The sequence below is a fragment of the Porites lutea genome, chromosome 8, assembly GCF_958299795.1.
Source record: "Porites lutea chromosome 8, jaPorLute2.1, whole genome shotgun sequence".
Taxonomy (NCBI): Eukaryota; Metazoa; Cnidaria; class Anthozoa; order Scleractinia; family Poritidae; genus Porites; species Porites lutea.
The window spans coordinates 2,717,501-2,740,492 of NC_133208.1; the positions used below are offsets into that span (position 1 = coordinate 2,717,501).

At 40.0% G+C, this 22,992-nt stretch overlaps 2 protein-coding genes across 3 annotated transcripts in view; one reads left to right on the plus strand and one right to left on the minus strand.

Moving 5' to 3' along the window:
- The window catches only part of LOC140945964 (uncharacterized), a 285,160-nt gene that overhangs the window by 201,285 nt on the left and 60,883 nt on the right, over positions 1 to 22,992 (minus strand). The gene's annotated exons all lie outside the window — the stretch shown is intronic.
- On the plus strand, positions 3,031 to 13,543 carry LOC140945085 (uncharacterized). The gene is made up of 9 exons (XM_073394151.1): positions 3,031 to 7,327; positions 7,696 to 7,966; positions 8,603 to 8,949; positions 9,126 to 9,364; positions 9,697 to 9,989; positions 10,424 to 10,759; positions 11,512 to 11,671; positions 12,206 to 12,500; positions 13,239 to 13,543. The coding sequence occupies exons 1-9, from the start codon at positions 3,031 to 3,033 to the stop codon at positions 13,541 to 13,543; spliced, it is 6,543 nt and encodes a 2,180-aa protein (XP_073250252.1).

Here is a 22,992-nt window from a genome sequence, read left to right on the forward strand (position 1 = left end):
AAAACTCAAATGTTTCTTCTAGATCAGAGAAGACTATATTCCACAAATATTGACTGTTTTGTTAGAAATTCTTTGCGTTTACATTTGACCTTTGTGGCCTTTTGTCTTTTGTCTGTCATTCGTAAACAATAGCTAAAACAACGTAACTACTCCGTCGACTAATGAGCGCTTCTGACCGGATTCCCGACAGATTTTACGTCATCAGCATGGAATTTCTGTTGCTGAGTCACAGACGTTCCTCCGTGCGAAACGTCCTCAGCGGCGAACAGCGAGGAGAAACGTATGTTTTCACAGGCTAAGTCGTTTGGTTTGAACCTCCTCTCCTGCCCTTCACATCACTCTGGAAATTCCAGTTCAGCTTCAGTCACTTTCCGTAATAAAAATTGCAACATTTGTGTTTTCCCATCGTTTTTTTATGGAGACTCTTTACTCCTTTGGTGATCTTTATGGCCTCATTTTAGTGATTATAGGTCTGTCAATGTTCTTGGGTATTTTCTCTGTTATCGCTCAGACTTCTCGACAGTATTCAAAGCTGTTTGGGTGTGGAAAATTAATTTTTTGGTTTCATATTTCATTATTTATCATTAAAATACATTGACTATTTCTTGTTTTATCTCTTCATACTAGTTTGACCTGCCAGTGCCCTTTTAAAAATAGGGCAAACACTCTGACTAGAATACACCCTGCAGGTAAAAAAAATCAAGCTGTCTTATTTAATGTTATAGTATATGTAACAAAACAATACCCTATTACCCTAGGCCCGGTTCCTCGAAAGATGGTTAAACCCCAGGATAAAGCCAAATTTTAAGCAAGGTTTTCTCGTCTACCAAATAACATACAACTCAAGCTTACAAACTACTGTCGAGCCGTTACTCCGAGATACAGTAATGATATCACAAAATGTAACTGGTAATACTTTAGGAGGGTAAAGAACAGAAACTGAACAAAACTTGAATCCTAGATTAGCTCTAATCGTCCTTCCAGGAACCAGGCCCTGGGTCTTAAGATTCCTGAAGTTAGAAGAGCTTAAAAAACAGTTTTAAGTGACAAAATATTTTTGCAAAATTATAGCTTCCATAATCCAGTTATTCATTGTGTGGAATCAGTAAAGTTTAGATGATTATTCATACCAAACTTTATGATTTTGATAAGTATATAATATGAGCATAAAAGTACTTTAAGCCTGGGAAATTTACGGATGGTTTGTAGAGGCTTTATCAGAGGTAGATCCACAAATTTCAGAAAGGGGTGGCTGTCATTATATAGATCAAACTATTAAAATTTTGCCGAAAAATTCTTTTAAAATAATGCAAATTACACAGAAAAAGAGGTGGCTATGGTGCACTTGGCCCACTTCGGATCACCTCAATAATATTATGTACCTTCAAATTGCAAACAATAAAATGCTGCCAGACACTGTGTCAATGCTGCTTTAATGTTAGAAAAACAGAAAACTGCAAGTGATATGGCATGATCATTCGTGAGTTGAAAATCTGGAATGGAGTGGACATATATGCATTACACTTGTGATTCTCTGTTAAACAAATGAGTAATGGCTCAGTGTATTTTTGAGTTATGGCTGCAAAGCACAAATGAAATACAAGAGTCACTCAAGGTGATAGCTGATTGCGACTCTATAGCTTCTTGAGTGCTAAGCAATAGTCCCCCCGAGTGTAACCACAACTCAGTAGTGGATGCTGAGCCATTTACCATCTGTTTTATAACATTTTATAAACCAAGAGAAAAACTTTTGCCAACAGTTTTTAGGGGAATGATGCGACTGTACAAATCATAGTTTGCGAACTCTTCTTTTTCAAAAAAATCTTTTTGCTGGATAAGTATATTTCCATCTCACTGTGGAGTTCAACACTGTTTTTTTTATGTTCATTACCTTAAAAAACTCAGAAGCGCCAGAGGTATAAGCGTCATGCACATACGCCTTTGCGTAGGGCTGAAATCTGGAGAAAAATACATTTTTTAATTCCCTGGATGCATTTTTATCATTCATTTGTGATGATTGATAAATCGTTTGCATTATATTATATTTGCCTGTCTGAAGGGTAGATGTCTCACCCTTTGCCTTTAACTTCCTTCTTGATGGTGTCATTTTTTCACAATAGCACTGTTTAACCATTGCATTTTCGTTCATATTTATTTACTAAAAAAGACCTTCGAAAGCGTGGGACGTAGCATTTCTGAGCCCCTAAATTTTGTGGAGGAGCATGACCCAAGACCCTTGTAGTTTGCGGTATGTTCAGAGGTCTAACCTATGGATACACCTTCAAAAACCTCTTGCTAGGCCCTTGCTTGCCTTCTGTATCTTTTCTCTCAGTAGGATAATAAAATTCTTTGCAAACTATGGGGCAAAAATAAGATGTAAAGGTGTAGTCTCATGGGAATTGAGCATGCACTAGCTTGTTAGCAATCAGCCATGGGCAAAATGTTAATATGTAATTGGCCAATCAGAGTTTGCTATTTTCTTTTGTTATGTTAATTACCTTGTTTTATTTTACCTTGGGAGTGGGGGAGGTAGGGGTATCCCTAGAAAAATCTGGGTGGGATTGTGAGGCATGTCTTGTATAACAGAACCTTAATCTTTTTAAACTATGAGATGTGTTTTTCTCTATTGTGTCTCACACCAGACCTAAAAGGGGTCATACGGGGGGGGGGGGGGGGTGCAAAATGTGATTAGAACAACCTTAAGAGCAAGGGATCGACATACTCAGGCACCAACCTATGGCCTTGCTAGTATCTTACCAATATGCATACACATGGCCGTATCACCTGGACAGTCACAACCATGGACAACTGTTTTGCCCTTGTTTATGCTCATCAGCATGACATAGTGATTACAACCCTGGAGTGATGACTTGAGGTCATGTTGACAGGCGCCTTTCACTCTATATGCCACTTGTTCAGATAGGAACTGCCACACTATCTGATTTTTTTTATTCTTGCAACTAATAGAATAAAATATTATTATTCCTGGTTGCAGATGTACTGTTGCTGAAGCTGTCTTGTTTTACTAGCATGGCAACTGGAGCACCTTCATCTTTGGCCAGCTCTTCAGAAAAGACAAATGGAAACAAGCTGAGCAGGCTTCTCATCGATGGCGGGACAACAATTCTGAGGAATATTTTCGATCATTATCACCCACCTGGCAACTTGGCTTCTGACCTCAACTCCAATTACTCCATACTTAACAAACTTTTGCGTAAAAGAGTACTAAATGGGCATCAGTGGGACAAATTGTTTCCCCCTGGTGGAGGGCCACCAGACTCCAACACGTTTGACATCACTCTTCTGTTCCTTCTACTAACCAACATTTGTGGTTTATCCCCTCCCCTGACAGGATGGCACACCAAGCCATCCCCTGGTGATAACTCTCTTGAAGCTAACCTTGCTCGCGTTAAGTTCTTCCGGAATGAGTTGTATGGTCACGTGACTTCCACTGCTTTTGATGCGGCAATTTTCTCTTCCCTGTGGCAAGAAATAAGTGCTGCTCTACTTTATCTCGGTTTGGATCAAGCTGAAATTGAGAGACTTAAGGCGGAGAGTGGTGGAGAGGAAGATTATCTTGATGCCTTATTTGAGTGGGCTGACAGTGATGTGGAAATAAAAACAGAGCTTAAGGATATCCGTCAATCTCAAGCCAAAATCCAGGAAGTACTGCAGCTCAAGGAAGACAGAAGAAAAGAAGACAAAGAAAATGAAGTTCTGAAAAAACTGGCAGTTGTTGACACCAAGAAAGTCATTCAAACTCACTTGGACAAGTATCAAGAGGGAACCCGCATTTCTGTCTTTGAGAAGATCGAGTTGTGGCTAAACGACCGTACTTCTAAAAATCGTGTGATGGTAATCAGTGGGGATGCAGGAATGGGTAAATCAGTGATTTCCGCTGTCGTTTGTCAAAGAATGCGACATGCTGGTCGGCTGACGGGAGGTCATTTTTGTCAGCACAACAAGGCGCGTCCCAGAAATCCTAAGATAATGCTTCAATCGTTAGCTTATCAGCTGAGTGACTTTTTGCTTCCGTATAAAAGAGAACTTGTAAAAGCACTGTCAAGAAATTTGGGTGAAGATATCAACAACCTAGAGGTTGGAGAGCTCTTTGAATTGCTGTTCGAGGAGCCTTTAATAAATATAGATGATCCGGGAAGAAGCTTGCTCATGGTGATTGATGGCCTGGATGAAAGTGAATACAAAGGACGCAATGAGCTGCTTGATGTCATGGCTAATCAGTTTAGTACACTTCCTGGTTGGGTTCGATTTTGTGTTACAACTCGCCCGGAAATAAATATCGCAGACCGTCTTAAAAAGTTCAACCCTGTTCTCCTGGAGCAAGATGATGAAGAAAATGTAGAAGACATTAGACTCTTTCTTGAAAGACAGCTGTGCAGCGTTATTCAATCGGGCTTTGAAGATGTTGTTATCGATGCACTGGTCCGAAAGGCTGCAGGGCATTTTTTATATGCTTATTTGATGGTCGATTTTATCAAGAAAAACAATTTACTTCTTACCCCCGAGGAGTTAGGAAGAATCTTACCTTCAGGTGTATCGTCTGTTTATCAGTCCTACTTTGAACGTTTAGAGAACGAATTGAAAATTGGTGAGGACCAGTTTTTGACTTTTCTAAGCGCTCTGGCGGCTGCAAGAGAACCGCTTCCTCTAGACTTTGTTTCTAACATGTTGATTTCGGACTCGAAGTCCCCATCTGGTCATCGGAAAGTAAGAAAGGCTATCGACTCTATCTCAACCCTTCTACCTGTTCATGATGACTGCATTGTGTTCTTCCACAAGTCAGTTAAGGACTGGTTGACTGACAGAACTGCCTACGGGCGACACGACTTCTCTGTGGATGAAAAGCACGGTCATGTCATGCTTTCTCAGCTCTGTACTGATGAACTGAGTAACGTAAAAAGAAAAGGCGTTCACGGTACAGAATTCGGTGACATTGCGAGGTACGCCCTACAGCATGGTGTTTGTCATATGGTTGAGTCGGAAAAGCTGGAAGAAGGTACCAGAAGCTTTGAAGAAATCGTTAACAACTATGTTACCGACTTAGACATTGTGTATGCAAAGCTTTGTGTAAACGACACGGCTAGTTCTGAGGACATTATCCTGTGTCAGAAACAAGAAGCCTTTCAATTATTGAACAGTGAGAGCCAAAACGCCCTTCGCACGTTGTTATTTCTATTAAGAAAGTACCACGAAAGACTTTCGACGAATCCTACTGTTTTTTTGCAAGTGATGGTGAACGAGGGAGGAGACGTTTTTGCTGGTAAAGCAACAGAACTTTTACAGAACAGATATCATGAAATACCTTACATGGAGTACGTTCACAAGGGGGCCGACGAGAAGCAGATAGGGATCCAAGTTCCGTTTCCCTGCTCCTCTCAGGTGGCCTGCTTTGATATCTCCCCTCAACAGGAGTTCATGGTGTGTGAATGTAGGGATGGGACGATTCAGCTATGGTCACTAGAAACAGGGAACCAAAAGTGGAAACGTCCAGTCATAGTAGAAAAAGTTTACTTCGATGGTCATGGCGCATTTAGAGAGGTGCTAAACTCACCCGTTTTGTCGTGCTATCGCTCTGTTGTTTTTCACCCTACTAAACCTATTGTTCTTCCTGGAGTCCTTAGCCATGCCTACTCATTTGACGGAGATTTCTTACCACTGTTCTCTAAGAGTAACTGCAGATTTTCGGTGTGTTCAGTTAATGCGGATAGCATGATTACCGATTGCCCTAAAGATGCAAAATGCTTAGTCATGTGGAGTCTAGAAACCGGTGGTGAGATCACTCGGAACAACAGAGGTGAGGTTGTTTTGTCTTTTGCCTGGTCTCCAGATCGAAAGCTACTGGCAATTTCTCATCTTTCGCGATTAGTTTGTTTGGTTGATGCGTTGAACTGCTTTGAGACACTTGCAGAGGTCACCACTTTTTTACCATGTGGAATGATCAAGTTTGCCCCTAACCTCAAATTCCTGTTTTGTTGGTGTAAACCAGTAAAGTCTATGTGGGAGAGATACCCAAAAGGCATTCGCTTAGACATTATGAAATTACCTTGTGGCACATTTTCCTTTAACGTTGTTAACGATAACGTTGACTATGAACCTTGGGATTATGAATTATCCAGCAAAGCTGGATTTTTGATGGGAGATCCTGTGTCATGTTTGTTCAGGCGTTTCCAGGACATTTTGGGACCGTACTGGACTCTTGTAGAGGGGGCGTTTGCGTTTGTCTTAGGCAAACAAAGTGTGTTGAGGGTATTCCCAGGAAACAACCGCATTGCTATGTTCAGTCCTGATGAAATGAAAATCACAAGAACCATTTCCTGTAAAAGACTCGGTCATGTTGCCTTTGCTGTAGATGGGAAGTCCGTTTATGGTGTCACTGTAGACAAGGAAGCAGCAGTGGTATCTTTTGATGTATTAAGTGGAAAACGTAAATCAAAGATAGAGATTAGTACTTGTCGTGATCTCCATTATCCTAAACCGCCTTTTAGGGCCGTAAACGTTTCTGACAATGGTATTTGTCTTGTACCAGTGACCGATGGTGTCCTTGTGAAACAACGTTATCGTAGGACTGCGCTTCAGCTATGGAATTTTGAGTTGTCTCAACAAGTCCAACGTTGGCCCAGGTTGAGTGAGGTTACGTATATGATGCCAGTTACAGACCAATGTGTAGCATGTGTGGGGAAAGAATTTGAAGTGAGCATCCTGGACACATCAAGTGGAGAAATAGTGAAGACCATCTCACTTTGTCATGAGGGATACCAGTCAACATATCCATTGTTGGATAAAGAAGCCATAGTATGTAACAGTAAATATCAGCTGTTATCCACCGATAGGCACTCCGTCCAACTGTCTGATAGCACAAGTATACTATGGAAAAGAGTTTTTGAAGATTCCGAGCTGTTGTACTCCTGGAATATACCCGGAATATTTTCTCCAGCGGAAGAGTTTGTCCTAATCTCGGTAAAAACCTCTCAAAATTGGCAAGATGTGCACGTGCTTGATGCGTCTTCAGGAGCCACTCTCCGTATACTATGCACAGTCGATGAAGTTATGAGGTATGCGTTTGTAAGTGACACGGAATGCGTAATGCATTGCGGGAATCACCGAATTTCAGAGAGCTTATGTCTTCAGTTGTTTAGTGTCAAGACTGGGGATTTGCTAAGTGTGCTTGACATGGATTACCGGCCTTTGTGGTTGGCTTCCTTTCCGAAAAAGGGTTTGATCGCCATTGGTCTTTGGCAGTCCAAACGTATGTGCGCATTTATTAAAGTAAGAATGCCGCGAGACAAAGACAACCGAGAAGCAAAAGGTAAGCAATGCATTTGTTTTTCACCTAATTTGAGCATAAGCAGTGCTAAGTTTATCCACATCTTTAAAAAAAACTCGATAAGATGTCAGATCATTAGTCTTGATCCCAATGGAAGCAGGGCGTGCCCCATCCCTTACCTGACCCCACACGCAGCGGCGTCACCGAGCCATTCGATCTAAACTATTGCCCCCCTAATTAAATTTTTTCTTCTCCTACTTTAAATTACTGGAGAACCCTGATTTTGACATATAATTCTAGCGATCAACATTGCCACACACACACGCTTGAAATAAAAGACGTATACTTCGAAATTTTAAAGAAAAAATTCATAAGTTTGACAACAGTAATGTCACATCTCGTTTCAACAGAGCGATCTTCTGACGACGATGATGACCACTTTCAAAGTAAGAAAGAAGATGATGAGAACAAAGACGATAAAGGTGATGAGTTCGATGATAACGACGATAGTCATAACAGTGATGGCGTTCAGGTTGGTGGCGATGATGTTGGTGATGATAATGGCGGTGGAGATGAGATTATCGAAGAACAAGAATTGCTACAGAAAATTCAAGAACTTAGCCTAGAGGACCAGGTGGAAGACTTGGATGAATCAGACTCGGTTAAAATAAAAATACACGAGTATGTATACTAATGCTTTTTATTCAACCGTAGGAACGCATTGTTGGGGAATCTACGAGCAGGCGTTCTCTTCTGGGGGGTGGGGGGAGGAGAGCGACGGGTAAATAATAATGTAAATAATAATATTTTATAAACAGCTATTAATCATTCAAAGTTTTCGCCGTCTCTGATTGGCCCAAAGCCCCAAGCCCCAAGCTAATTCTTCTTAACTGTACTACGAGGATGAATTCGGCTTTCGTATATGATGTGAAGAATTGTGCAGATTTCAGAGACTGTTATCCACCTCAGGGATAAGAGTTCCCCGATTTGCATAATTCTTCACATCTTACTCAGCCTCATTAAATAATTGCTAATTAAATTATAAAATACCATACTGTACCTCTAAAATATCTTGTATACCGTTAATCTCATGGATATCATTGACACCCTGAATTAAGCTGACAGAAGCCTCAGTGAAAACGAACCTAGATCAAGTGAACACTTTTGGAGTCTTTTACGGGAATAAGATAATTTTGCGGGCACAATCCTGTCCTGGAAACTGGATATCGCACAACCTCAATACCGTGCGTGGCTTGCCTGGTATACGATTATTTTAAACGGGTTTCGATTAATTAATGTTTTAATAATTTATTTCAGAGGAACAATCACCAGTGAAGGTACCTATTGGGCCCTTAAACGAGGGAGCGCCCACGTTTTCTTTCCCCCTAACGCTGTGTCTCAGCCCACATCAATAGTGGCCCACAGGTGGAAATGCAGTGCACGTTCTCCCCCACTGCAAGAGCACGAGTCAGTTGTCAGTAATGTTATTGAGATATCAACCACCACTGGCCATGAACTGAAATTCGACACCAAAGCGAAGCTTGTTCTTTCTCACAGTGCGCCTGATTTGCAGGGCTACGAACTAGTGATAAAGAAGCTGATCGATTGGGAAAGCAATGAATGGGAAGAAGTGGATGGAACTAAGGCATTACAGTGTCTTAAAGGTTTGGAAACTGATGCTTTTTGAAGAGCAGCCTACCCATAGTATTTACCCACTGTTTAAAGTATGTCTTCACCTGTGAAATGCTGTCTGTTCAATGTTTTACGTTTACTGCACGCAGTTTGTATATTTACAGAAGTCACAATGGCTTATAGTCTTTCCACTCTGAATTATTTACAGCGGTCGAAGAGGACTTCCCGCCTCGCCCGCGGGATGTACCGGAATTTTTCTTTCCCGTTGCTCAAGCTGACATAACTGAGTGCTCAACATACGCAGTTGTTTGTCGTCTCAAGCCTTCTCCAGCGTACACCATCACATCTAGTGGTGGCTCCTTTAGCCATCCTGACTATCCACGCGTGACAGTTACAATCCCTAAAAATGCTGTGGCACCTGAAGCAAAGATTCCTCTAGTATTGAAGGTAGGACAGTATGAATTATCTCCAGATCTTTTCTTGCTGTGGTTACATGACCAGTTAATGTTTCTAAGGATAACTCTTACCAGGTCTCCAAACTCGACAGAAATGTAAGAATACAGCAGACGTTAGATGAGTGAAATTAAGCTAATAAAAAGTGTTTTTGTCATGAGGAGACTATTGCGTTGTCAGATAGATAAGGTTTGTGCTATAGTCTCCACCGGATATGGTGTTCCTTGAGAAAATGGTCTCTTTTTTCCTCTAAAACTCGAAAAAATGGCAGCAAATCTGACAGTAAGTTCAGGTTAATTTAGTTGTGTTTTCTATTATCCCTTTAGGTGCAAGAAGTTCCAGGTGAAGAATTTAAAGACCAAGACGTGTTTCTTGGACCAATACTGCGGGTCAGCTGTTCCCAAATCGTCGAATTCTCGAAGCCCGTCACAATTCAGTTGCCAGTGTCTCTTCGCAGCGACCAGGAAAAGATTCCAGTCCCCTCGACATGCCGTGTCAGAGTATTGTTCTTAAATTCTGATGGCGAAGATAAAAAATGGATGGAAATCACAGATGGCCTTAAATGTCCTGTTAATTTTGACGGGACATTTGTTAGGTTCCAGGTAGAACGCTTCTCTGGGTAAGAAGACATCCAAATGTTGTAGTTGTTTTGTTGTCAATGAATTGGAGGTAAACTGAAATTTTGGTTATGCTAATGCAAGTTAGCATACATTGAAACTGTTGGAATACTAAGCTACTATGAGCTACTATGAGCTTATTGTTACTCTTTTTAACCTTTTTAAATTCTGATAATACTTATTTTTTGCGTAGCTTTTATACTGTAAAGCTAATGTGTGCTTTTAGTTTGTAGTTTTGTGTGTAGTACTTAGTAATGTTTTTCTCTCGTTAAATTAAGTTTGAGTCAACTGATTAACCGCCTTAGTGTATCCCCATAGTTTTAAAGTGGTATTTAAGTAATGGAGATATCAACTAGCGTCTTTTAGCTGTGCAATTTAAAGTCAAAATCATTCTGTCTGTAAAAGTAATTCAAATTCCGCTCTATGTCTCTTTTAGATACACTTGCGTTTTTGAATGGTACAAAGAGGACTTCAGCGTTTCTGGAGTAATAACGTACTTGACAAGCCTTATTTGGAAGCAGCCATTACTTGGCGTTTTCTTCTCCTATTTCACTGAATCAGATCGTGCTTATTCTCAAGATGTTCTCCATCTTGTCTGCTGCCCAGCGCACATGAGAGAAAGAGTAGTCCAAGAGCTAGAAAACGCAAACGTGGTTCCAAGTGAGGAAAATTCACGGAAAAAGTTGATACCGGGGCATGACAAAGCATTCGTGTTTGTATCAGGAGGAATAACCCCAGCTGAAATAGAAGACATGGAAGATTTCCATCTCATGTATGTACGGGCGCTGCTACACAAGGCAGGTTTTTGAGCGACGCAGGTCAACCGGAAGTCAGGCCGTTTTCCTTTGGAATATGCCTTGACGGTACAAAATTTGTATTGCCAAGTGTCTTTACTCCTTTAGAGGCGATTTTCCCGAAAACCTGGGTAAAACCACTACCCAAGACTGCAAAAAGTCCACTTCCGGTTGACGTGAGTCGCTCAAAAACACCTTTCCACAAGCCCCCTAATTAGTCTAATTTCTCCCGAAATGAACATGTCTCACTACGGATTTTTTGCAGCGAGCCCTCGTAGCAGGGTGTGCTTTTCCGTGTGTCTCGCACGAAAACTTGTCCAGTTTAACAGCGTCTTTATTTCAGTATTGTTATCGCTTAGTAACTTAATATTTTGAAGTGCAAACATAATGCAACATTACTGACTTTAGATTGTGTCACAAATGGACGAAAAGGTTTCGTTGCAAGTTATTTTTTACTTTTTGTCCATAATGGAAAACTATATGTACTTGTTTTCAACACTAAATTTATTAGTTAAGCGCGTCGTCTGAAGTCATGCACATTTAGCTAACAAAAGGAGAGACAGCATTCAAATATTTTTAGTTTCAATTGCTGTTACGCTTTTGACCCATAAGCACTCGAGAATTTCTACACATCTTGAAAGAAAAAACACCAACACCGCCTCTTGAAATTAAGGCTCAATTGTGCATCAGTGGGATAAACTTATTTTACTTCATATACATATCCTTTCAGGTTTGAGAGCGATAACCGTGACAAAAAGCAACTGCCAGTTCGTTTGATAAGTGACCAAGTTTTATCCCATGTGGAGTTTCGCAGCAGCCCGGATCCCAACGCGAAGAACCTATTGTCCAGATTGAACTTCAGATTGTCTTCAATGAAACTTGATCTCTCGGTGAGTACTACACACAAAAACGCAGCGTACCCCGTGCTTTCCTTATTTATCAGGCCATTTACTTTATGCGACACATCTCAATTATCTCTTCATGCAAGACACAGGGTCGTGGGAGGAATTATGCTCACTGAACTGGGTCTAAGATAAGCATTCAATTTAAAGGCTTAATTTTTTTAGGGCAGTATCATAATTGATCGGTATATTCCAACGTTTTAGATGTTGCACACAGGAACGATTCAACCTCTCCATCTCCACTCAACTTACCATCAAAACCGTCCCATTACACTGTAGTAAAAACGTCATTGAATTTCCCATCCACAAGATTGCATAAAGGAAAAGAGTATGAAGCGGTGCGTCTATCTTAAAATTGTCAGCCTGTGAGCAACCTCTCTATTTCCACGTGCTGCACTCCCCTAATTTCTCACGAAGGAGCTTGTTCGCAGGCTAAATTGTGAAATAACTTTTATGTCACTGAGTGATGGTGTTCGGTGCCTTTTTTACCTTGACCTCTCTTCTTTTTTATTTACTTTGCAGAAAACTCCAGTAGAATTTTTCGGCGTGCCTCTAAATGACCAAACGCTATTGGATGCTGATCCGAACTATGTACTTTCAGCGTGCAGACCGTTTTTATCTCATGATACATACGAAGAACACTTCATCCACCTCAACAGTGGCTGTAGGACACCCAAACAAGCACTAAGGAGTCTTTTGCAGGTTGTAGCAGGGCTGGATCCTAACAGCCAAGATGGATGTTTTGAGGCCGTTGTGAGTGCACTGCGAGAGGCGAGCAATGAGGGATTTTTACATGTTATTGAACGTCTTCAGGAAGGTAACGTGTTTTGCAAAACGTAACTTCTATAAAGGTTTCAAAGCTGTCGCCATCGTGGTATCTGGCATTGATGCTTGCCGGGAAAAATATTACTTCCGGTCACGTGTACTAGACGCTTCCGTAGAATTGAGGCTATCACCTATCGCCAGAAAAATGTACGGCAACCAAGAAGCCTTGTATCTTCTCGGATAAGGACGAAAAACCGTAGGTCCCGTCTCACAGCCTTTTCACTGTTCTGATTCTTGTGCAACGTAAAAGAACTCACACTGGTGTTCGGTAGGATTAGGGGACTTAGACCCCGGTGGTGTGGTGCAACCTTTCATGGGCTGGGTGGGTAATGAAGTGGTTGATATCAATTGGGACGCAAGTCCTGTTTCATCCCCTGTCACTGTGTTGAGTCATCGTGGCGAATTCAATAAAGTAAAATAAAGGTTGTATTTGGACAGCTGTTTCGGACAGACTTGGAATATTTCACACGTTTTGCGTAAAAAAGCTGAATGTTTGTGTAAAACACAGCAAAAAGTGAAAATACACAATTCGGCTCTTGCCACATTACAAAAAATCTCTCTTTATCCTGAATTTACCGAGGAACAGGCAAATGAAGACTAGCTAGGGTGTATCTTGGGGGGAGGGGGAGGGGAGGAGTACCGCCCCCCTTGATTTGCATAATTCTTCAGAATATAAGATAGCCGAATCCAATAATTCCTAATTAACCATATGTTATTCTTTTCTCGATAGCACATCAAAAGGTTAACATAGCTCTAGTAGATGGGAGTGAAGTGATCAACAAGGTGTCAGAAACAGTGTGTTCATCGTGGAAAAGACTTGCAAGAGAGCTCCAGCTCAGAGCTGGACAAATTGACAACATATCAGAGGAGGAACAAGATGACGAAGAACGCTGCCGTAAAACTTTGCGAACATGGTGTCAGCTCAACGGAAGGAATAGCACTATTAGAAAACTCATGATCTCGCTGACAAAAATAGGAAAGGCAGAAGTGAACTATGACATCATGAGATGTTTGCATCTTGTGGAGCCTGATTAATTGGCCATGGGCTCTCGTTTGAGTCCGCTTTAAGACACTAGGTCACGGTATTGTCAATGGCGACCTATAGATTGTAAGACAAGGCCAACTTCGAGTACGAGGTTGTCTCAATACTAGGTAGTGCTGACGCGTGAATCAGCGTCATTTTGGCGGGAAAACGTGTTAGCTGTCATATTTCTACTACGAGTTTCTGCAAGAACATCATAGTGACAGAAACACAAGTCATGAAATATTAGAAGTTTAATCAATTTAACCGTGTTAACTTCTCTGGTGAAAAAAGAGGTCCAATGAATTTTTCCGGGGTGTATATTTTTTGAGGATATGCAAAAAATCTTTACGTGAAATCTCTTCCTCGAATCTGAGGGTCTCTAATGATTCGTTTTCCACAAAATTTAATCTGATGTTCAGATCGTAGTGTGATTACGATAGCAGTAGGTGGTCAAAGCTTACTACAAAGCTTCCCAAATCCAGTGGCTAAGTTGAACATTTTTTCCTTACGAGCTTTAATTGGCAATCTTAGCCGTAAATCCTCTATTAAGCCCCCCCCCCACCCTTTCAGAGGAGGAAAGTTAATAAGCCTCTGCTCTTTATTAAGTCCCCTCCCCCTCCTCCTCCCCTCCATCCTTATTCTTCATAAATAATTAACGTGAACTGATCAGTTATGGTTTATTCAGGCTGGAAATTCATATTGTTTTTCGTCTTCGACAGCATGACCTCCAACTTCATGTGCTTAACTTTTTCAACTTTACGCTCTAGTTCTCTGTGGAGAATTGTTACTATCATCTTTTTGCTAGAAAAAGCAGTATAACCCCCCCCCCGGAACCACAAGTCCGTCCACGAGAAACCTTGCTGCCGTTGATGCGTTTCGCTAAATTAAATAAGCCCCCCTCTCTGTTAAGCGGTATTTTTAACTGCGCTGCCTCAAGGCGGGCCCCGTTTATAAAATGGGTATTTTTTTTTTCGTCCAAAAATGAACAGTCAACACTATCTTTAACTCAGTATCTCAGAGGGCGTTGAGTGCTCCATAAAGCCGATTGATTTCTTTCTGTTTAATGCAACATACGCTTTTTTGGAGGTCTAAATTTCGGATTAGGATAAAGAAGACTCGTCCGACGAAAGCAGGAAGTTTGAGAATTTGGCACACAAGTTCATCCCATAGCCTCATTGGCAAGAGGGCAAATAGGCGGCGAAGCTTCGAGAACGCACAGCTTCATCGGGGGCTTCAAATACCAACTTGTGAGAAATAAAGTACTAAGGCAAGTTACAAGTTCCTGTACATTTTTGTGGCAGCCCAGTTTAAGTCGCTTTTCCGCGAGTCTACTTATGTATAAAATGTAAATTATATTCTCACTACCTTCAATTTCTGGTTTGCACGTGACGTCATGGCAGCCATGTTGGTGATCAAGAACTTTCTATCCTTGGGTAAAGAAACGCCATTTACAGGTGAATTATTTGAAATAATTTTTACTCTCCATTTTCACATGGACTATAATGCACCTTGTTAACCCCCCAAAAGTTTACGTAACCATCGTCTTGGATTTCTCTACGACTGTAATACCCAGAAGAAATTGGGAACAATGGGTATGTATTGAAAATTTTGGGGATAAACTAGGTGCCGTGTGAGCTACTGTGAAAATGGTGAATTACATTGACCACCAACATGGCCGCCATGTCACGTGGGTGCAAACCAAGAATACGCATGAATGGTAGGGTGAAAATATTCGCCATTCAGTACTGTAGGCTGATGTATATTCACATGCATTGCAGGCCTGCATGCATCGTAGGTAGTACACACCTCTTGCCTGGTGGATGGGAGGGTGTGTCACTCGCCATACACCCGAGATGTAAGATGATAAAAATTGTAAGATATATACTGTTGCGGAAATATTTTTGTTTTATTTTCGGTACTTACAATAGAACTTGAGATCAGTGAATCAGTATCTTTATTAATAAATTCCGTCCTTGATCTCAAAGAAACTGAATTCATTAAACGAATGCAAACTTGAGTGTCACCGCTTTTCCGCAGTATCTAAAGTAATACTGTAACTCTACCAGGGGAGAATGCTTTGCCCACGAAGAATTTTAGTGAAACCACGACTACATCTTTCTTTTCGGTTTATTAGGTGACTTTGATTAGGGTGTAGCTGACTCTCTGTAAAATTCTCCTTTTCTAGTTAAACTCTTTTGAAGTGGGTGTCCTCTGGTCAACGCGTCCTGTGGTAACACTGGTTTCCATTTCCGTCTCTATAATGAATCGCGCTGATCCAACAATGTATGAGGGCCAGGATTAAAAAGTGAAAAATTTGAACCGTTCGATTTGGAGGCTAGGACTTTCCAACGCAATGAAACAAGCAAGACAAAAACAAAACAAAGACATCCTTTTCTTATTGATGCACATAGTATTTGGGCCAGAATTTGTGCCAGCTTTTGATTTCTCTCTATCATTAGCTAGCCAATACAGTACTTCGAATTCTATCGAACAGTTGGGTTATTATTACCCTCCACCTTCTCACCGCCACTCGGATGAGTCTAATATATAGATTTAGCCAGGGCTAAAAGCAAAGCTCTAGTTAATATCTATAGCTTACTACACAAAATATAAAATCGTGTAACGCCGACCGGCGAAAGCAACGAAAACAGCCAAAAAATTAAGTAGGTCTAATTAGCAAAAAAAAACTTTGCACGTGCAACACACTTTTTCCTAGGCCGCGTGGCAGGCGTTGAAAGGAAATTTGGGCGCGAGAGAAATAATGAAATGACATCCCCTCCTCCCTCCTCCCAAGCGCGCGGTCTCGCGCCCTAATTCCCTTCCCCTTCCCTTTCGAACGCCTGCCACGCAGGCTAAGTTTTTCCCAATTAACACAAAAAAAACTTGGCACGCTTTTTTTTTGTTCATTTCTTTACCGTTGTTTTGCACGACTACAACGTGAAACTCAGAAACTTCCTAGGTACACGTTTTTTTGAGGAAATGTTGAATGTGTTCCTGTTCACTTTTTTTGTCGCTGCCGCTCATTTTCACCTTGGTAGCACCCAGCATTTCCCTTTTTCTCACCGCCGCTATAAAATTTTTTTGTTTTTCTTCCAACGAAATTGGTCTCCTTTGGTTTTTTCTCACGCTACAGAACCAAAATTTCTGGGATGCATGGAATACTATTTCTTACCCTTGGTGCTCCGTTGAGCGCGCTTCGTGTGCGCGAGAGCTCCGCTATTACTTCGCGCAAGGACTTCTGGGTCATTTTCCCCTCCCAAATTCCATTTCAGTCTAGGCGTCTTGCTCCTGGTCTGGGTTTTTATTTTACCTAGAGGTTTTTACATTTCGGGATTTAACAGCAACTTTTACATGTCAGAAAGGTGAGTTTGCATCTTTTTATGATAATACTTTTATGTTTTGCGTTTCGGATGCATGGGTAAAAATTGAAAGCCTCATGAACGTTTGGCTTTAAGCGCACTTCTGCTTTGCGTAGTACATTCTCGAAGCGTTAAAGCTATGTAACATTTTCCGTCCATCCTTTGTCTTTGATGGTCCTGTGGATGGATTAGCATTGATTCGATACTATTTTAACGATCACTGTCCTCCTTAGAAAAGAACCCGGCCTTTGAAGAAACTGAAAGACTCTGAAAGACTACTGGCGGCTTAGTGATCACTGGCACGGGTAAGATTTCTGCACTTCTTTAAGCTTATTTATTCCAAATCTATCCATATTATCTGTTCAAATTCTTGATTTCTGTCTGCATAGCAAGGCATTCATGTTAGTGTTCAATACAATACAATGGTTTTTAGCAGAATTTGCATGAAAATAGAGTTTAGAGCAGGGGAGAGAATGCCTTTGTGCTAAGCACCATCATGGCCGCCGTGACGTCACTTGCAATCTTTACTAAACCGATCACGCGAACGGAAATTCCCAGAGTATTATCTCTTCGCTAAAGGTTGACTTCTCGTTCTCAAATTATAGTTAATTTGTACGCTTAGGGAAAGTACTACGAGCAAAGTTTACATTTTAGATTAAACCACAGGAAGCTCACACAGTCTGTTTGTGCAACCGATTTCATTGTAATTTACAGTAAATGTACTGGATTTACCGTTTGCTTCATCAAACTTCACATGTAGCGGTATATCGTCAAATATGTGCATGGATCAATGCTAATTAGACGTTGTGGTACCTTACCTAAGGTAAATTGTCGTTCTTTTGCCTCAGAAGTGGTATTTTCCCTTGTAGAATCAGACACTATGTAGAATCTACGCAAATGCTATCTCACAAAGCTATGTAAAACCTATGTTAATGAGTGATACATTGCTTTAACCAGATCCTATGTTGTTTCTATGCCAGGACTTTGTTTTTTGTATCGAAAATGCTATGTTTTCGCTAGTCAAACAGAACCTACCTAAAAGCTATGCAGTTTTTAAAAGTAGGAATAAAGGAAGTAATGACATAGTTTTCACATAGTCTTTACATACAATTTACTTAGCTTTTGGAAAGAGATTTTAGACCTCATAGTCAACCTTACAAAAAAATCACAGAAAATGAATAGCCTTCACATAGGACTAAAATAGACTTTGCATAGGAAAATGGAACAGGGAACAGTTTATTAAATAGCTTTTGAATAGGGTTTGCTTAGAATTTAAATAGCCTAGGAATGGAGAAAACATATGATAAGCATAGCCTTCACTTAAAGTTGACATATATTTTGCACAGAGAATAGGGAAAACACAGAACAAATAGTCTTTGCATAGGTTTGAAATAGGATTTTAATAGCATTGGAGTAGGTAAAACATATCACATACACAGCCTTTAACTAGAGTTCAAATAGAACTTACACACACCTTTTCATTGGTTGAAAAGGCCCACGTGACGATAAAATGCAAAATACGCACGTGTTGAACTCACGGGCCCCCCTGGCAGCTAGTGAAAACAAAATGGCGGACAAACACTGAGGACTGCAGCTAGGGTTTCGCAGTTTTGACTAGTTTTATTCAGGAGTCGTCCACAGTCGAGACGAAGGATAGAAGCTAATATAAAAGGAGAAAAGGATGCGTGGAAGTATCATTTCAAGTGAAGAAACACTAGGGAAAAGCTAGAAAGGAAAGTTAAGGCAGGAATGATGGATGCAGAGATTGCTTAACAAAAAATTTATAATCCTCTCACTAAGAAACTATCTGCAAGCGCAAAAAAATTATGGCACATCATTTTTAAGCTTTTTAGTTTTTAGTTTTTTTTTTTAGTTTTTTTACATTTGATGTGTGCTTTTTGTAAGCGCTATTTAACCTGTACCATCAACATGCCTAGTATTTTTAATATTATGTTGGAACAGCACATAGGAAATGCATAGACTACATTATTTTTCATATTAGTGACATAGGAAAAAATACATTTAATTTGTAAAGGCTATACAGCCTTTATGTCATGATAAAACTGAATTAAAATGTCAGAGTAAAAATATAGGCTGCAAATATGTTTCATTCACATAGCATAGAATATACATAGCACTATGTAAAAGCTAAGGATATTGTTGGAAATAAAAGTAAACGTCAAGATGCTATGTAAAAGCTATTAATTTTACTTTGATGCTTAGTGCGTGAATACATAGGATGCAAATTGGAAGGAAAAGCAGAACTTTCTATTGCATAGTAAATACACAGTTATGTCAAGACTATGAAAAGATTTTGAATAGTATTTGCATAGGTATTAAAAAGCTATGTACTTTTCAAATAGCCTAAACATAGTTTCAGCACAGATTTTTTATCCTTTAGACTATGTTGTGTGGTATGTTACATAGTTAATACATAGGCAGTAGTGAACATAACATAGCTGAAACATAGTCCAACATAGTAAATCAATAGCATGAGCATAGGTTTTGCATATGTCTGGTTCTACAAGGACTGGATTTACCATTTGCTTCATCAAACTTCATATTATGTAGCGGTATATCGTTAAATATGTGCAAGGATCAATGCTAATTAGACAATGTGGTACCTTACCTAAGGTAGATTGTCGTTCTTTTGCCTCAAAAGTGGTGTTTTGAGCCATTTTGAAGGATTTTGAGTTCGCTGTTTACTGAGGCTAAAAGGATGACAATTTACCGTACGTATAAGGCAACACAATGTTTATTTAGCGTTGATCCATGTACATATCTAATGATATGCTGCTACAGATGAAGCAAACGGTAAATATAATCCAGTACATTTACTATAAAATTACAATTTAATCAGTTACACAAACAGACTGTGTGTGGGGGCCCTGTGATTATATGTTTATCTTTGCTTCTGTTGTCTCAACATTGTTTATATCTTTGTGAACGTCGCATTAATTTCCTTCATCATTTTGAATTGTTACCCTCTCTTTCACAATGTGTCAAAGATACAAACAAATTTGTCTTTAATTTATATACCAAATAATAATGAGCAGTGCTGCCAACTCTCTCGTATAATCCACGAGACTTTGTGGACTGTATCTCCCGCATAATTGCCTGAGTTTGCCATTTCTTCAGAAGAATCAACTTTCCAACAATGAAATTTCAAATATTTTGCATTGTTTGAGCTATTTTCCTGTTAACATCGAACATTTCCTCATACACTCCGATATGCCATTGTTATTGTCATATAAACAGTAATGTGATTGGTGGGAAAAAAATAATTAGGTCAAATGTTACAATGCCAACAACATCTTTTTTGTGCGTTTTGTGTCATCATAAGTATTAGGGACGATCAGAGTCAAAGAGTATTTTTTATACAAATGCCGTTATGTACCATTGCATTATGACGTCATCTATAATCCCTTCCCTATCAATAGGCCACTAGCACTAAGAGGTCATGTGACCAATGCTTCCTTTAAACAATGACTTGGAATCCTGTTGATGACAAAAATTGACAGAGTGCATACAAATTGTCTTACAAGTGAAATTTGAGAGGAAACGCATTTAAGGGAGATATTTTATGGCACTTTGATTTTTCAACAAAGTAGTATGAATTGTATTGGCCATCATGTTGGAGGGCATGCTTTTGCCCTTCAACATGACACGCAGGCTACATGATGGCCAAAACAACTTTTTGCTTGTACAGTGAAACCTGTATTAAGCGGACATCATATTAAGCGGACAGTAGCCGAAGTCCCCAAATTTATTTCCCTTATTTACTTTAAATGAAACCTTTAATTATTAAGCGGACACCTCTATGAAGCGGACGCGGACACCTAAAAAGTACCTGAAATGGTCATTTCTATTGTTGCCAACCTGTATTAAACGAACACTTTTAATTAAATTCCACCATCCAACATGCCAGACACCGGAAATGCGAAAGATTGCCACTCACAAATTTTAATATTTTTTAACTTACTTTAACCCATTTGCTCCTGGAGATTTTGCCGGAAAACGCGTTTTGAAGCTAGTCGAATGGTTTTCTGGTCACTGTCGTGCTGTAAAGAGTAAAACTTACCACAAACCGGTTTACAGGTCATACGCGTTGCGGCCTTCAGATCCAGATTGAAAATATTATCAGCTTGCGAAGTTCAGGCATGCGCAGAAAGCAAAAGATAGTTTTTGGGTTTAAAAGTGACACAGTAGTCTTGACTTTTACTTTTCGCTTTCTCTCCTCCCCTTTTTTTTGCTTTTCTTGCCTCATTTTTTTTTCTCTTGCTGGGCATTAAGTAGGCTTCGTTTTGGTGGGAAGAGTTTTTAGGAAAGCTTTTAGGATCTAGGATTAGGTGAAAGGAAAGGTAGGTGAGCAATGGAACAAGATTTTCATGGAGATTTTCAGGTCAATGTCACATGGTTTTTTGCTTCTTTCTCCCGTGTCCTTGACTGAATTGTGCTCATTCTGGTATGGTTTGAAAGATCTCTTCACTCTGCACAAGTTAGTGGACAAAGTTGTCCTTGACTGTTAAAACTGATGACGTCACAAACGGTAGAAAGGACGTGGATCCGCACAAGCGGTTACAGGCGGGTCAGGGGCGAATGAGTTAAAAAACGTTTGATTAGTTTCACAGTACAGTGTTGTTTTCTATTTCGTTTTGTTGGTTAGAGCTTGTTTCACTCATCTGAGTCCTTCAAATTTGAGTTGCAATCTATGTTTATGGTACTATCATCAGTTAGTACCCTTTAGTAAAGAAATTAATGCAAATGTATATCGTCATAGTCTCTGGGAGTATTCTAAACGTTTCCACTGTTCATTTGAATGGCATTTGACACTAGCCTCCCGGCAGACGTCCTTTGGGGTTCGTTTGTCACGCATTCATTTCTCCCCCACGGACGTCTGCTAAACACAGCCGACATTTACGTTCACCAATCACAGGCCGTTTACGGATTTTTGTAAAATGTAACCTGAGCCGATTCTTAAGATTGGCAAGATCAGTGAGGCTTTTGATCAGGTGTGCGAGAAATTTGTAATTAATACAGAGTTAAACAAGTATCAGAGAGAAGCTATCCAGCAAACTTTATAGCGAAGACCAATGAGTTCATAAGTTTGCCGACAGGATTTGGCAAATCCCTTATCTATCAAGCTTTGCTGCTTGTTTGCGACACAGTGCGTGGAACTACTGGACATTATCGTTGTTGTTGTTTCGCCGCTGGTAAATCTTGAAAGATCAAGCTACAAAGCTGGAAAATATTGGTATTCCTGCTGTAATGCTCAGTGATGTTAGCAAAGAGAATATGAGGGTTGTCGAGAGAGGGACTTTCTCTGTTGTTTACGGAAGCCCAGAAGCTTGGTTGAAGATCGATCGGTGGAGGAAATGTTAGCGAGTGACTTGTGCAGTTAGTATGTGGTCCTTGGTCTGCGACTTTCCCGAGCATGATTAAATATTTTGTCGAGAAATAAAATACAATGAACAATGAAAGATTCATGATTTACTGATTATAAGCATTCTTTCTTTCTTTGAAGGAGCGAGATTAAAGTTTGTTGACAGGTAGGTTAATTTGTCGTTTTAGCTTGAAGTTTGGACTTCGGCGGCACCATAGTCATGTTTACTTAGCTTGTGAATAAATAAAACGTAACAGAAAGACGTGCCTTTTTGCAGAACAAGTTTTCAGATAAACTTTTTTCTGCCTTTGGAAGCACATTGCTGTAGACTTCGAATTTTTTGTTTTACCGACTCTTGAAAAAATATAACCAAATTTCGCGTAGTTGGTCCTTGGTCTGCGACCCATGACCTTGGTTGAATTACATTTCGCAAAAAAGGAAACGGCCTTTGTTTTCGAAGAATGCTTTGTTAATCTTCCCTATACACGTTTACAAGTTCTCTTTTCTTAATACTTCGAATATATACAGAGTTAATAGTAATTATTGTTTTCGACCACACTGATAACCACTCCGTGCTAGTGTGGGAGACTGTTGTCTGGAGTCTTTCAAAGAAAAGCAGATTATTTTATACTTACAACAACTTCCGAAAAAACTATACAGCTGACTACAGCTCTATTGCATCATTTCTGTGATTTTTTCAAAATGTTCGAGTCGTCTC

Coding starts and splice junctions, on each gene's coding strand:
- LOC140945085 (XM_073394151.1), top strand. CDS start 3,031: ATGGCAACTGGAGCACCTTCATCTTTGGCCAGCTCTTCAGAAAAGACA. Junction 9,990..10,423: donor CAGGTAGAACGCTTCTCTGG/GTAAGAAGACAT, acceptor TGTCTCTTTTAG/ATACACTTGCGTTTTTGAAT. Junction 11,672..12,205: donor CAATGAAACTTGATCTCTCG/GTGAGTACTACA, acceptor TTTACTTTGCAG/AAAACTCCAGTAGAATTTTT.